The 15,728-nt window shown below is 34.1% G+C and overlaps 1 protein-coding gene across 1 annotated transcript; it reads right to left on the bottom strand.

The window, feature by feature from the left end:
• Positions 1-3,747: 3,747 nt before the first annotated feature.
• On the bottom strand, positions 3,748-9,839 carry LOC131629463 (casein kinase 1-like protein 1). Its single transcript, XM_058900253.1, has 14 exons — positions 9,459-9,839; positions 9,329-9,369; positions 8,291-8,360; positions 8,009-8,157; positions 7,825-7,920; positions 7,657-7,727; positions 7,129-7,190; positions 6,972-7,035; positions 6,807-6,891; positions 6,589-6,715; positions 6,363-6,445; positions 6,233-6,281; positions 5,053-5,132; positions 3,748-4,539 (listed from the first exon to the last, which is right to left on the bottom strand). Exons 1-14 carry the CDS (start codon positions 9,532-9,534, stop codon positions 4,243-4,245), a joined length of 1,350 nt encoding a protein of 449 aa, XP_058756236.1. The 5' UTR covers positions 9,535-9,839; the 3' UTR covers positions 3,748-4,242.
• Between the last annotated feature and the right edge of the window lie 5,889 nt (positions 9,840-15,728).

Raw genomic sequence — 15,728 nt, 5'->3', positions numbered from 1 at the left:
TGGAAAGGTTTACTAGTCCTTTTTAACATTCGTGCATGTTGATGATGAACTTTTTTAGGATTCTTAGGTGCATGAGTGCATCCTACTTCTGGACAATATATGACATGAACCATAGGTTTTCACAATCGGACCCACTCACTATTTATTTCTGTGCTTCTGATGTTCAATCTTGAACGTGAGAGAGTGTGTTAAGAGTCTCACTCGGATAATACATGGCCTAAATATGTGCATATGAATGGGACGGGACAATCATGGCCCTAAAAAAAACGGTTTTGTAGAGATGAACTTTTTTAGGATTCTTAGGTGCTTAAGTGTTAAGAGTCTCACATCACATCCTACTTTTGGACAATATATGGCATGAACCATAGGTTTTCACAATCGGACCACTCACTATGCTCCTGATGTTCAATCCTGAGCGTGAGAGAGAGTGTTAAGAGTCTGACTCGAACAATACATGGCATAAATATTTGCATATGAATGGGACAATCATCGCCCTAAAAAAAAGGGTTTTGTAGAGATGAACCACATTTCTTAACATTAAGCAAAGGAGTATTTCTTTTTCTACAAGTGATTAATGAGATTTGATATCATGATTTATTAAGCAACTAGTTCATTAAATGAAATTGTGGGTGTAAATCTTATTCTAGACTGCTTTCAGATGTAAGAATTTTTAGCATTAAAATTAGTTGAATTCTGTACTTAAATCATATGACAGGAAAACATTTCAGTCACAACAGAAAAATCAATAGGTCTCTGTTATGTCTCTGTTACAGCATCTTCTTCTTGAGCCAAAAGAAACTTTCTGCAACCTAGTGACTAGCTGTAGATTTGTACGATAATTTATGGAACAATCTTGTTGACAACGATGTTCGAACTTTTCAATGCACTGAGTCACTGTCTAATGTTGCCTTTTTATCTGAATTAATGTTTTTGTAGACATTCTTTGATGACACTTTTAGCCATTGGCGTCTTTGTTGTCAAATTAGATAATGATAAGATCGATCGAGGATGTTACTTGCAAGAATAATAAACTAAAAGAGAATGAATGATCATTAAGCTGTAAAAGATATAGAATTTTGCTTGTAAGCACTCCATGAGCCACTATAATTGTTATTAAACTTGGAAAACAAAATTTTGGTAAGAATATCTTACATGATAGGCCATTGCTTGATTTTCAAGTATAGAATACAGAAGGGACTCAAGAAGAATGAAGAGTAGAAGAATGAAGAGTGGGGTATTGAGAATAAATTTTTTCGAATGTGTGAATGGTTAAATGTTTTTTAATTTAATAAAAATTATAAATTATATTTAAATTTAGAATGTTTAATCTTAATCTAACTATTAAAAATATATTTAAATTTAGAATGTTTAATCTTAATCTAACTATTAAAAATATTTTTGAACGTGTAACTACGGAAAATTATGACTACTATGGATCTATTTCATAAACCTAATACAAGTTTTCATTATCTAATTCGGAGTAGAAATCTGTTAGACCAATCAAGTCAGTGTTTTTTAAACAAAAAATATCTAGTCTTTTTTATAAACTTGTTTCATTTAAAAAATTGAAATCACAAGGCATAAAAAGAAGACATTTTAAATCAATCAACTACGTTAATTTTTTTCAAATACAAAATGTCTTAATCTTTTTTTATATGCTTGTTTAATTTTAAAAAACAAAATCGCAAGGCATAAAAAAAGATTTTTAAATTCAATCATATCAATCTATTTAAATAAATATAAATTATTTTATTATTATTAAAAAATATATTTTTTAATTCAATCAAATCAATCTATTTAAATAAATATAAATTACTATACGTTATATTTTAAATTAAAATAAATAAAATAAAATATAATCATCTTAAAAGACTTGAAAATAGGTTAAAAATACCGTATAAACAATTTTGTAAGTTGTTCTCATAAATTCTCTTAAACAAATAATTTTAAAAAACTTATTTTACTAAATAAATTTAGATAAATAAATAGAAATAAAATTTTAATCTCATTGATCTTTTTGTTTGTAATTCTATTTAAATATTAATTAAATTATTTTTTTTTACAGATATTTAAACAGAATAAATTTTAAATAGCTTAACAAATCAATCAGACTTCAAAATTTTAACTCGATTTAGCGCATTCACCCCGTAAATATAAAGTACCTTACATTTTAGTCATTCTTCACGGTAGAATTGATTTTTTGACATGGTGTCTGGAATTTTGTAGTAAACAGCATGATTTAGCTGGATTTAGTGATGTTGACATGATTATTAGCGACACTTTTGTTTTTTATGTGTTAAAAGTATTTTAGTAGATGATGGTCTCAAATTAAATGGATATGTTTGGATATTGTTATTTTTCTTGTATAAATTTGTTTCTTTTCATAATCAATCAACAACCAACATCTTTCTGTATGTTTGTCTGGATATGAACCTAACCTGTCTTGCAAGTGTATTATATCAAATCAATAATGTTTTTTCCTTTGAGTGGGACACATTCAATGAAGTTGTTTTGGCTATTAACATTATTCCACCAATATGTTGTTTTTTTTTTTTTTTTGATAAACCAATATGTTGTTCTTGATTGTACTATATATATAAACGGTTAGTTCTCCAGAAAATTACACAAGTTATCTAATGACAGAAACCTAACAAAACAGAACATATCCAAAAAGAAGATGCAAAACAACATACAACCAAAGCACCATTGCCACCTAACTTTAGAAGAATATAATACTAGATAAAGGCTAAGGACAAGGGAACTTCAAAAAAAGGATATTGCAATATCTCCATATGTTTTTTTACGCCTCAGGGTTTTACTCTTGGCCAGTAAGGCTATGTTTGGGAGTTTGGAGGGGAAGGGAGGGAAGGGCTTTGGAAAATAGAAGGAATTGAGTGAAAAGGATAAAAAGATTTTGGGTAGGAGGGTTTTGGAGAGTTTGAGTTTATTCATAACACCAAAAACCCCATAAAATGGAGAACTCAAAAATTGTATTGAAGGAGGGTTTTGAAGGGCTTACATAAATTTTTCAAATATCTTTTAGGTTGTTATCCTATTTTGAAAATCAAAAATTTAGTAATGATAATAACTCTTTTATCATTCTAAACAAATTCATTTTTTCAGAAAATGTCAAATATTTTCCTATTTTTTTTAAAATTTTGTTTTTGAAAGCCTTCCCCTCCCCTCCCCTCCAAACTCCCAAACATAACCTAAAACAATAAAAGATAAAAAAAAATTACAATTGCATTGAATATTATTTCCATCTAAATTTTTGACAAAAAATCACATTCAAGATGACCAATAACAATAAGCCTTATTTTATTAAATCCCAAAGTTCAGAGACAAGCCATTTTTGGCTAAATTCTAGTACAACTCAGTCGAGGTATAGGACAGACATGCTAGAGACAAATCTTAGGACAACATCTAAATTTCGTTTTATAGTCCTATAGGTCAATTTTTTCTTTGTACTAGTATTAATTTTTCATTCCCAAATATTACAATTTTTTCATTGGATTAACTATTCATTCTCATATTATGGCAGAGAATTAGGGCACGTCGATTTTTAATTAATAATAATAATAAACACAAAATTCTCACCTAAAATGTAAACTATATAGTACAATTTTTTAACAATTTCAATACTTATTTTGGTTGTCACCCAGTCAATAATAGAATTCAGAATCCAACTTAGTGAAATAAGTTTCCATTCAAGATTAACACAGCTGTAAATATAGTTTGATGACAACCTTTTTGCAGAGTAAAATCATTTGACATACAGGTTTACTATGAAAATGGCAACAGGAAAGCTGATGAGATAATATGATTTCAGCTTGATACAAACCAGACAAGGTAAAACATTCCGAGTTTCAAATACCGGAATAATTTCCAGGTACTTGCATAGTGGAGACTCAAGGAATCTTATCCAACAAGAATACAATGTCAATGGCTAATTACATTTGATAATTTTGACCTTTGTGGTCCACGTGACCCGTAAACATCTAGTATACCAATACAACTCACAGGAAAAGATGTTATAATTTTAGGTGTTCCGGCCAGAAGTGAAGTGCCAATTAAATCTGAACTTTACAGAAAAGCACAATCCCTCGATTGAGCAGATGAGTTAGCAACACAAACTTGGATTTTCAAGTTTAGATCCAAACTTTTTCACAGCTCAACTTCACAACATAAAGCAGCTTTTGCTTTTGTGGTGGCTATCAACTCACAAGATGAGAAGGTGAGATATTAATAATGAGTCCTCTCCTCATTTTCTAACTGCAAACCGTCCATGCCCCTAAGGGCACTTTCATAATTATTGGCTTGAGAAGCATTTCTCCCAGCCCGTGTTACTCTCTGAGGATCAGAAGACCCAATTGGTGAACTTCTTTGCCCAGCCAAAATTCTGTGTGCTGCTCCAGGGCTAGCCTCAGCAGTGCGTGTACGGACATCTGATTCAGCACCAACAAATGCATCACGACTATTAGAAACAGCAACTCGCCTGGATGATCCACTTGACTGACCCAAGACATTGGCACTCGATAACTGCATGATCACATATGAGGCAGTTACTGAATTTGCAAAAACAAAGCTAATGCTGTTGCACATGAAATATGGCATAGAATTAAATTTAGAATCATCTTACAGATCCATAACCAATAACTGAGTGAAAAGGGAACTGCATACAGAATATGCACTCTTAACGCTTTGTTTGGAGGGGAGGGGGGCTTTCCAGAAAAGGGAGGCAGGGAGGGCTTGGAGAAAAGGAAAGGGACAATGGAAGTGAAAGGGCTGTAACTAAAAAAATGAAAGTTGGAAGGTTTTAGAAAGCTTTGGCAAATTCTCCAGATCACTTTCCTCTCTTTGTAATACTCAACAAATAAAATTATTAATCATAAGTATTCTTCTCTCCCTCATTAAAAAATTTCTTGCAACGATGAGAAAATCCTCTTCCCTCCTTTTTCCTCTTTACTCTCAAATAAAGTCTAAAAAGCTCTGCAAAACATCCTCAATACCAGTAGAATTACGGTGAATGAATTTCTGTTATGAGAAACTTACAGTATTCAAAATGGGTCCTGACATTCTACGCCTCGAGGAATCCACTGATACAAAGCCAGGAGGTTGCCCTTCTTCTGCTCCTGTAAGAGAGAGAACATTAAAAATGTCTAAGCTAAAAAACTAAGATATCATATAAACTTGTGAAGAAGAAGAAGTTCAAGGGACATGTCATTGCAAAACCTACTTCAATGGGTAGTTGAAAAATATTTAAGAAAACAACAGGATAAAGCTATAAAGACAATAGTTTCTGCAGAATGAATAAAAAATAAAAAGGAATAATATCTAAATAAATACAATATCAGAAAGCAAAGATTGATTGCATCAGACAGTAAGCCACAAAGGCATGCTAAAATGTATGAATAAATATAAAGGAAATCATATTTTCAGAATTTTTTGGGCCTTAATTTTAGGGCAAGGAGATGAGGACCTAGTTCAGTGCATGAAAAGCCACCGGGGTCAAAGAGCACATACAGGGCTCACATTTATCTCACCCCAAAAGAGACTCAAACAAACTTATTAGGTACAAGATCTTGCCTTTGCTAGAACTACACTTGACCAACTAAGGGTTTGTTTGGGAGTTGATTTTTGGAGGGTTTTAGAAGGGAAGGCTTTGGAGAGTTGCGTCTATATCTTGAAATATGTTTGATATTTTTAAAATGTTTAAAAAACAATATGATTTTATATGCTAATGTAGTATATTGTTTTTTAGACGTTATAAAAATATCAAACACATTTCAAGATATAGACGCAACCTTTCATAGTCTTCCCCTCTAAAACCCTCCAAAAACCAACTCCTAAACAGACTCTTATTAGGTTCCATTTCAAAATTCAAAATTTACTTCACTAAACAACAATAAAAAATACAAAGTCTTATCCCACTAAGTGAGGTGGATCAAATTACGCCATAATGTTCTATCCAAGACCACATTTTATATCCAATCCTTCAATCTCAAAATCTTTCTTGATAGTTTCTCTTAAAGTTTTTCCAAGTCTTCCTCTACCTCTAATTGTTTAACAAATCTTCATCTGATCTACTCTCCTTATAACAGAATCGAGAGGTCTTCTCTTAACATGCCCAAACTATCTAAGCCTATTTTCCACCACCTTTTCTATTATAGGTGCTATAAAAATAAAAATATTGAAGGCATGTCACACTTATGGGAGATCTTAAATAAAGTACCTGTATTGGTAACAGGAGGCATTGCAGAACTGGTTCCAGTACCAGGAATCTAAACAAAAGTGTGCCCAAGTTACATCTATTTCAGAAGAAATGATAATCACAACTGGGGTAGGAAAAGAATAACACTTACGACGGCCCGTGCTGGAGGTGTGGCAAGCTGTGATTGCTGATACTTCAGGATAGTCCAGTCAAACACATAATCAAACTGGAATCCTGTTGAAATGTCAATTTAATAATATAGGCAAACTTAAACAAAGATTCTACGTAGACTCAAATGCAATGTTTAAGAGAGTATAAATTATAAACTTAAGAAATGAGGAAAAAGTTATCCTTTCTATATAATAATAATTTCAAACCTTCCTGAATAAACAGGTCACGGAATATCCTTTTGAGATAAGCGTAATCTGGCTTATCATCAAACCTTAATGAGCGACAGTAATGGAAGTATGATGCAAATTCTGTTGGATAACCCCGACACAAGGCCTGGAATAAGCAGTAAATTCTTAGTATAGGTCATTAAGGAGTAGATAATATAAGCACTAATAAAGACTGAATAACAATTTAATTAACTCACTTCAATCGATGTAGAAACCTTTTTTTCACTAATTTTCTCATACTTTTGCTTCTTGTTTCCTGCTTTAAGTCCCTGCCAAGGAAGACTATAAACAAAGAAAACATAAATAAGATAAAGTACTAAGTGCTGGCAGACACCAAAGTATAGGTAGAAAGTAATACTCACCTCCCTCTCAGGAAGTACATCAAAACAAAACCAAGAGACTCTAAATCATCTCTTCGACTTTGTTCTACACATCAATCACCAGAGAAATAGAAGCAATATTAGATAGCAAAATTTAATCATTCAGAATACAAGTTGAATGAAGGGTCATAACACATACCAATGCCAAGGTGAGTATTCATGCTAGCATATCTTGCAGTTCCAGTCAAATTTTTATTTTCCCTGCAGTGTTGATGATTGAACAGATTAGACAAATCAACCCAAAAAATTATTTTCAAATAGTAGCAGCCAGGTCTACACTCTCAGAATAAATGACTGAAATATTGATAATATTGCCGACAAGATTCATAGCCTGACCCTAGTAGAATCTTGAAATCAGAAACTAAAGTAAGAGGAAGTGTTAAAACAGTATGCATATATTGCATATATTACACTTCCCCCCATCAAGGCGCCAATCCATCAGCTAATAAATTATATCTTATAAAAACAACGGTATCAGTGTAAAATGAATACCAAAGATAATATATGCAAAATGATTTAACAGCTATGCGATACATGAGTTACAACTGCCATTGGATAAATGTGGTGCCTACTAGACTGGGATGCTTTAGCTATGCTATCAAGACTTCACAATAGGAACAACAAAGATAAATACCGCATTTAAAGCACACCAATGGAATTGTTGTACCTGTAAGGAATGTGTTGATGGGTGGAACTATCTCTGTATTTCTTAGCCAGACCAAAATCAATAGCATAAACCTAAAATGCACATCGATAGGCATTAAACTCTCAAATGTAGAAAACTAAAAATACCATACAATACATCCAAAATACGCATTTTTACAAGATTAACCACCTGGTTCGCACGCCTTCCTAACCCCATTAGAAAATTATCCGGTTTGATATCTCGGTGTAGAAATGATTTAGTATGAATAAACTCAACCCGGTTAATCTGGAGAAAAAATAGGGAAGTTCTTAAAAATTACTAAAAGAAATGGCAGCAGAAAAATAGATAGTTTGCAAAGTCAACCAGTGCCTACCATTTGATCAGCAAGCATGAGAACTGTTTTTAATGATAACTTTCTATTACAAAAGTTAAAAAGATCTTCAAGACTAGGTCCAAGCAGATCCATCACTAAGACATTGTAATCTCCCTCCACTCCAAACCATCTAACATTTGGAATTCCAGCTGTCAAAATCAAACTTGAGTTATAACTGACAAAATTATAAATGATATTTGGGAAGGGATGTCCCTACGCTGCTCGCACAAAGCACAAAAGAAAAAAGAAAGATAAAACAATGAATATGAAGATCGTCATTACTTCCTCCCTGGAGAATTCTGTACAACTTGGACTCATACAGCAATTGAGGATGCTTAGTCTTGACATTTTCCTATTTAAAAAGCACAGCAAGGAACAGAAAAAATGAAAAATAAGCTCCACGGACCTTAAAGAGATAAAAAAAACCAATACTCATAATGTTAAGTCATAATAGTATTTCATTTTTTCGAGTTAAACTCCCAACCAAAGATATCTGTCACAATCTTGAATTGTTACATGCCAATGTTTTTCTAAGGAGTGAGTTGAATGGACTCAATTGAATAAACAAGGTAGGTTTCACGCTTATCCCCTCCACTAATCTTTCACGCAAACTTCTTTACCAAGAAAATATAAGAACCCCAGCTTATCTTAGGTCTATATCCATGAGACAGCGTAGCAGCTCAACTTTTTATCATTGCACTTGGTCCATCCATACACACTATAGTAACAACCTATCCTTTGCCCAGTTAACTGCATTGGCGGTAAGGTACAGAATGACAATTTAGAACTAGTCAACAATTCCCTCTAACACAACCCTATTCTGTCATTGCATCTAAAAAATTTCTTCCTACTTACGAAGCTTTCGATCACAAAGTATGGTTTCTAAACAATCAAAATGTTTATCATCTTAAAAAATCATCCTAGCACGCTCTAAAGAAATAGGAAGCAGAAATAAGCTCAGTAAAGATAATTGACATCTTTTTTTTGGGTCAAGTAGCCTAGTTGCCGGAATTCAGCCTTTAAAATATAAACAAGTGGGATGTCACGGTTTCGAATCCGCGCCCCTGATATCCCTGCACAACTAACAGCTGAGCTGACTTAACGGTACCAAAATTATCACACCAATGTTAATAATCCTACATCAAAAACCTGAAACCAAAATTCATATCATAAACCCTAGCATAAAATTAACAGCAGGAACTAATTTCACACACAATCATCTCTCCTTAAACTCATTTCAGATTAAGATTAACTAACACTATCACGCAACCAAAGCCGAAAATTTTCCAAGTACAAAAACAATAGATAAACAAAACTTACAAGCTTAATTGCAACTTCTTCATTAGTTTGAATATTAGTACCTACAAAACAAACAAATTAATCAAAAACACAACCAAATTATGAAATATCTGAACAAAAAAATCAGTATAAGAAGAATTAATCAAATAACCTAAGTAGATCTCTCCAAAGGAGCCGCTACCGATCTTCCTACCAAGACGAAACTTATTCCCAACGCGAGGTTCCATTGAAAATTAGGGTAAACAAAAAATCTGAAACCCTAATCTAACCAGTAACGATAATAACGCTTAATTGAAAAATGAAAAATTGAAAATTGAAATATTAAATGTTATACTTGGTAACTGAAAAAGAAAAGAATGTGAAAAGAAATTGGTGCGAGATCTAAGGATAAGGATGAAATGAAATTAATAGGTAAAAAAGAATGAGGGTTAGGTTAATCTAAATTATTAATTATTGATTATTGATAATAAAGAGAAAGCGTAAGAAGAAGTGTGGGAATGTATTTGGATAATGGTGTTGTGTTGTGTTTATCTCTCTCTTGCATTATTAGGATGATTCATTGAGATTAGTTGTATTATTATTGTGGTTTTTATCCGGTCGAACCGTTTTTCAACCGTCGGTTTTTTGGTTTTTTTTCCTTTGTTGGATTTTGAAAGCATGTTCACGCTTGTTTTGTACGCGTGGTGTTACTTCCATTGGTGGGACATAGTACAACAGTATATGTTTTTCGCTCTGTTTTTTGTTGTAGTGGGGCCGGGTCACGTGACGGGTTCGCGCGTCATTTTGAAAAGGATATTTGATTAAGGCTATAAATTTAGTCAAATAGGTTATAAGTATTTCAAAATGATCTATTATACTATGGGATGCAATCTCATACAAGGGATAAGGTCAATCTTCACTAACTCATTTTATAACAAGGTGATTAGCAGTGTTTTAAAGACCGGACCGCTCATCAAACCGGTGAGGGTACTGGGTTACTGGTTTATCGGTCGAACCACTGGGTCACTGGTCGAATCGCACGACCAAACCGGATTAAACCGGATAATTCGGTTGAATAGACCTGTCATTATATAGGTATAAAACCGGTCGAACCGGATGATTCAGTCTCTAAAAAAATATAACTAGCTTTTAAATTTTTTAAAAATATCATATCATAAATTCACAATTTCATAACTTAAATTCAAATTTTAAACAAAGGTATCACACATAACAAAATAGTAAAAAACTACAAAGTCTAATTGCAAACAAAGTCTAATTACAACATAATCTAAACAAAGTCTAATTACAACATAATCTAATTGAATAATTTATAACAAAATAACTCCAATGTGTACCAAATTTAATTCAAAATAGGATCCTCCTAAAAAGAAAATCAAATAAAATTAAATATGTTTATGCTATTTAAGAAAATTTATTAGCAAAGATAACAAATAGACAATAAAGTTTTTAATTTGTCACTAACGAAAAAAACTATGTGAGAATGCTATTTAAGTAATACACTACTAAATATATTTTAAAAAAAGTTTAAAAGAAATGTTAAAAAAAAAAAACAATTAAACCGTCGGTTTTCCGGTTTTCCCGGTTTTCTCGGTTTTCACCGGTTCCCACCGATTTGATGACATACCCGATCCGACTATTGAATCAGACCGGTTACCTGGCCGGTTCCCGGTTCGACCGGTCCGACCGGCCAGTCCGGTCCGATTTTTAAAACACTGGTGATTAGTATATAAATATGATTTATAGGTACTATGCGATAGCCTACAGTATTTATTGATATTTATTCTTTGAGACTGTTGTTTTAAAAATAATAAATTAAAAGTCTCTAAACTCTAGAATTTGGCTATAAAATTTAAAAATATATTATTGTATTCAACTATATATTATTACAATATCATAAATCTCACACTTATGTTTATTATTGATTTGATTGTCAGAGAGTGTTTGCATGTATATCTTTTACTATCAGGTCTATTACGAAGTATTATATGTGGATTTATGTGATTACATATAAACATGTTAATTTGATTTTGATGTTGACAACGCTTAGGAGAAATCTTTATTTGTCCTATTGTTCGAGATGATATCATTTGATATGTTGATCAAGTGATGGTGCTAGATATATATTGATCAAGTGATGGTGTTTGGTATGTATTAATTAGGTGACGATGCATGATATATATTTATCGAGTGATTGTGCTTGATATATTGATCAAATGATAGTGCTTGATGTGTTGATCAAGTGATGGTGTTTGATATATTGATCAAGTGATGGTGCTTAGTGTGTTGATCAAGTGGTAGTGCTTGATGTGTTTATTAAGTGGTGGTGCTTGATATGTTTACCAAGTGATTGTGCTAGAAGATCAAAATATGTTCATCAACATATGTTAATCAAGATGAAGTCTTGAGATCATTTGTTGCAGTGATCAAATGGATGCGGTTGAATATAAAGTTGTGGGGATCAAGATTGTTATGCTTAAAGATCAAGTTATTTGTGCATATCTTTGGAAACAACACGTTATGTCAAGCAATGTTCGGTGACGTCACTGAAAAATCTCTAATTAAGCGGTTTATTTAATAATGGATGTTATCATGAAGAGTTATCCCAAGCCTTATCAAAAGAAGATTTAATATTCTAGTTAAGTGCTAAAGTTAAAGATATTGTGGCAAGAAACCAGAAGCTTTAGAGTTGTGAAAGAGAGAAAGTCTGAAAGTTCGCCAGTTTGTGTCAAGTGATTGGTGTTTTTAAAGGTATAAGACTAACTCTTAAGTATACTATGACAAGTTATACACACACATAAACCTCTTGAAAAGTCTCTTTTGATTTTATAAAATCACCTAAAATATTTTAAAGCCTAGCCAATTAATTATGGAATTATCTGATCAGTTAGAAGCATATCCGAGAGACAGGTAGCCGGTTTTGTACGCCTAGCAACTGGTCTCCCCGCCAAATTTCTCATCAAAGCTCTCATCCATAGACACTCAAAGGAGAAGATGGCTAATGTGGATACTTCTGGCGAGTCATCCCCTCCATGTTTTTACGTCCTCCTTCCTATTATTCATGAGTTGAGAGTTTTAATTTTATTCACTTATTTTAAAACGAATTTTTTTACTACCATTAACGTTGCCCCTTCTCAAATTACCCCAAACGTATGGGTCATACTCAGGGATTTTCAGATAATCTATTGTAGTCCTTGCATACTCTTATTGTCAGAGTGTTTCTTTATTAATCTAGGACAAAAATCCTCCCCACTAATGGTTGGGATATATTATGCTCTTTTCCTGGTGGATGTTTGTTAAAATCCTTTGCAAACACTTACGTAGATTGGAAAGACACGTTCGTGCGAGTACGAGGACAAGATAGTACTTCTCCAATCATTGCGGGGGCGATGGTTGAACCCATTTTCCCGTTATCTTGGTCTTCGTATCCACGAATTATGGACTCGAGTGTTCTTTCTCCCTCTTGATCGTGAAGTGATTTAGATTTGAGATGTTTCCGCTATCTATAATCCAATACCCTTATTGATCGGGATCATGAAGACAACGATGGAGTGGAGGCGTATTTAGGTATGAAAGAACACTTTGTGACTCAATATTGTTTATTGCTGCATTTTAACGATATTTTTATCTGTATCGAAGATGGTGGCAATCCCTCTTGACAAGAGGATGGAATGCCTGGTGAAAATGCATATTGCTCAACAGCGGGCGAGGCTTCTTCTTTGCCTTACCCAAGACATGGTTGGCGACCGGGAGGTGAGGCAATGTAAGACTTCATGAGTTACTGAGTCCCACCCTCCCAAGGTTCTTCGAAGGAAATGGGTCCTTCTGAGTCATCGAAAAGCCACGAGGCGGGACCAGGCGAGGAGAAGGAAGGAGGTGAAGTTGTCCATCTTGAGCCCTCTTTATGGAATAACCATCCTTTAAATATGGTGGAGTTTTCCGATTGCTACTTCTACTTCCATGAGATTTTTTTGGTGATTACTAGTCACTCCTTGACATTTCTTCCGCCCAACAATCCAATTTTCCAAAGACTAAAATTTTAAGGTGTCTCTTAATGGGGAAGGCATAAAGGGAAGAGTGATCATGCACCCTTAAAGGGCTACACTCCAAGGTTATCCACGTGAATAAGAGTATTCGCGAATGTGGGACAATAATAAAGTTGTTGAGAGAGAAATGGGACACTTTGAAGGCCCTTACCCAGGAAACAGCCACTGAGGCTTTCACTTAGTTTGAATAGGTGGAGCGTATAAACCAGTCACTCAAGAGGGCTCAAAGCACCTTGGATATTCTGGAGGAAAACGTCTCACAACTCAAGGTTTTGAATAGATGGAGCGTCTAAACTAGTCGCTCAAGAGACCTCGAAGCACCTTCGTCCATCATTTTGAGAAGGTGACCTTAGTCCAAGGTTTTGAATTTTTTATTGTATTATTATTCCCCTCAATGGGGATTTTGTAATTGTAATGAATAATGGCACCCTTTAAGGGTGCCTTTTATGTTATCTGCTCCAATTGTTAGCTCATTTTGTAATTATCTGTGTAGTTTTAACTCTGCAACATATGCTTAAGAGCGTTTGTCGTCCTCGTCCATTTTCCCTAATTTGATAGCTCGTGAAGAGAGTTGTTTTTAAAATATGACATTATGGTTGCCTCCAAATATGGTAAGAACCTATCTTGAGGATCCGAAGAAATGATCGCTTTTATGGACGACAGGGGTCCTACTTGAGGATCCAACAAAATGATCGCCTCTATGGGCAACAAGGATCCCACTTAAGGATCCAACTATTTTGATCATCCATTTAGGTGATCTTATCATGAGCTTTTAGGTTTCCTACAAAGAAAGGAATAACTAAACATAAAGACTTTAAAATAATAAAACTCATATGCATAGGGAAAATGTGAGTGGTTAAGTTTCACATCAACTAGAAATAGAGGAAGTGTTTGATATATAAGAGAGGTGACTCGTACCTCTATTGCCTTACATTTTTTGAAATATGGAGATAAAATTTATGTTTTAAAATTTGTATATTGGTTTATATGGTTTTGTGGCAAGAAAAGGCGAGATATTAAGGAATAGAATTGGAGAAGCAACACAACAAAAGTTACCTGGTAAAAATACTAAAGGTTTGGCCAATTAACACTTTTGATGCTCCTCGAACTCCCCAACAAGTGGTATTAGAGGCATGATAAACTCATTGGGGAGTGGAAGTGGAATCCTAGTATGGATCAAGGCTAGTGATGTAGGCGACTCACAGTTGTGAGGAGATTGTTGGGATTCAAGTGTGAGTGGTTAAGTCTCACATCAACTAGAAATGGAGGAACTGGTGGATATATAAGAGACATAACCAACCGATACCCATGTTGCCTTAGGGATTTGGGGGGAAATATGGTGTCAAATTCTCTTGGATCCTGAACATTTAGCTTATTAACACTTTTTACGCCCCCCGAACTGTTGGGTTATCCCTTCTATTTGGAGTGGCCCAAATGAATGTGAGTTAGTAGCCCATGTATGTGTAAGCCTTTGTTATAATCCAACAAAGATAATTAGGTCATTAATTATTTGTGTGAGCAACAACAAAGAAAAGAAGTGAGAAGATTGAAATTCCCGCAGCCCCAATTCAACACAAACCAATCCCACGAGATCAGAGTTTTCTCATAATCCAACCATCAGAGCGTCTTGATTTTTGGTGACAGTGTTCATCACTCATAGAGGTGCAGTTTGAATGATGGAAATTTGATTTTGAGTTTTCTAGACCTGCTTGTCGAGTGGGTTTACAAAGGTGTTATTTTTATGGTTGTTTTGGTTGATTGTATCTCTTGTTTCTTGTTGTATTCCAAGATTGATTGTATGTTTTGATGATGTTTATGCATGCCTCTAATTAGCGTTAGAGAGAACCTTGATTGTAAGCATTGTCAATTATAATGGAGATATTAAGTGGCCTACGAGTCCTGTGGTTTTTTACTCCTTGTTAATGAAGGTTTTTACATGCTAAAATTGTGTTGTTATTTGGTGTATTTTGTTGATTGTCATTGTGTAGCAACCTGCCCTAAAATTAAAGGTTTTAGAGTCGCCACCTATTCTGAAGGCGAATAGGAAACCTCGCGCAGCTAAGAGATCAGGGTAAGATACTATATTCAGGTCGAGGGAAGGTGTTAGGCACCCTCAACCCTTTCCTAAGGCTTGCATTATAGGGTTAATATAAAGAAAGGTGACAGAAAGTTATAGGGTAAATGGCAAAATTATCAAAGTCAAAGATTTATGATTAAGGAAATAAAATCGGGACAAAATGAGATTTATGGGGGAGGGGACTCGCCTTGTTGCCAAGTGCCTACGTACCTCCTTATGGAGGATCAGAGTCTACGTAGTTCGGGGAAGGGTTGTACGCCCTTAGGATTAGAATTTGATATAGAGGTGTTTGAAGTTGTTT

The sequence above is a fragment of the Vicia villosa genome, linkage group LG1, assembly GCF_029867415.1.
Source record: "Vicia villosa cultivar HV-30 ecotype Madison, WI linkage group LG1, Vvil1.0, whole genome shotgun sequence".
Taxonomy (NCBI): Eukaryota; Viridiplantae; Streptophyta; class Magnoliopsida; order Fabales; family Fabaceae; genus Vicia; species Vicia villosa.
The sequence above is the reverse complement of the archived record's forward strand: the minus strand, read 5'-3'. Positions and strand labels throughout refer to the sequence as shown.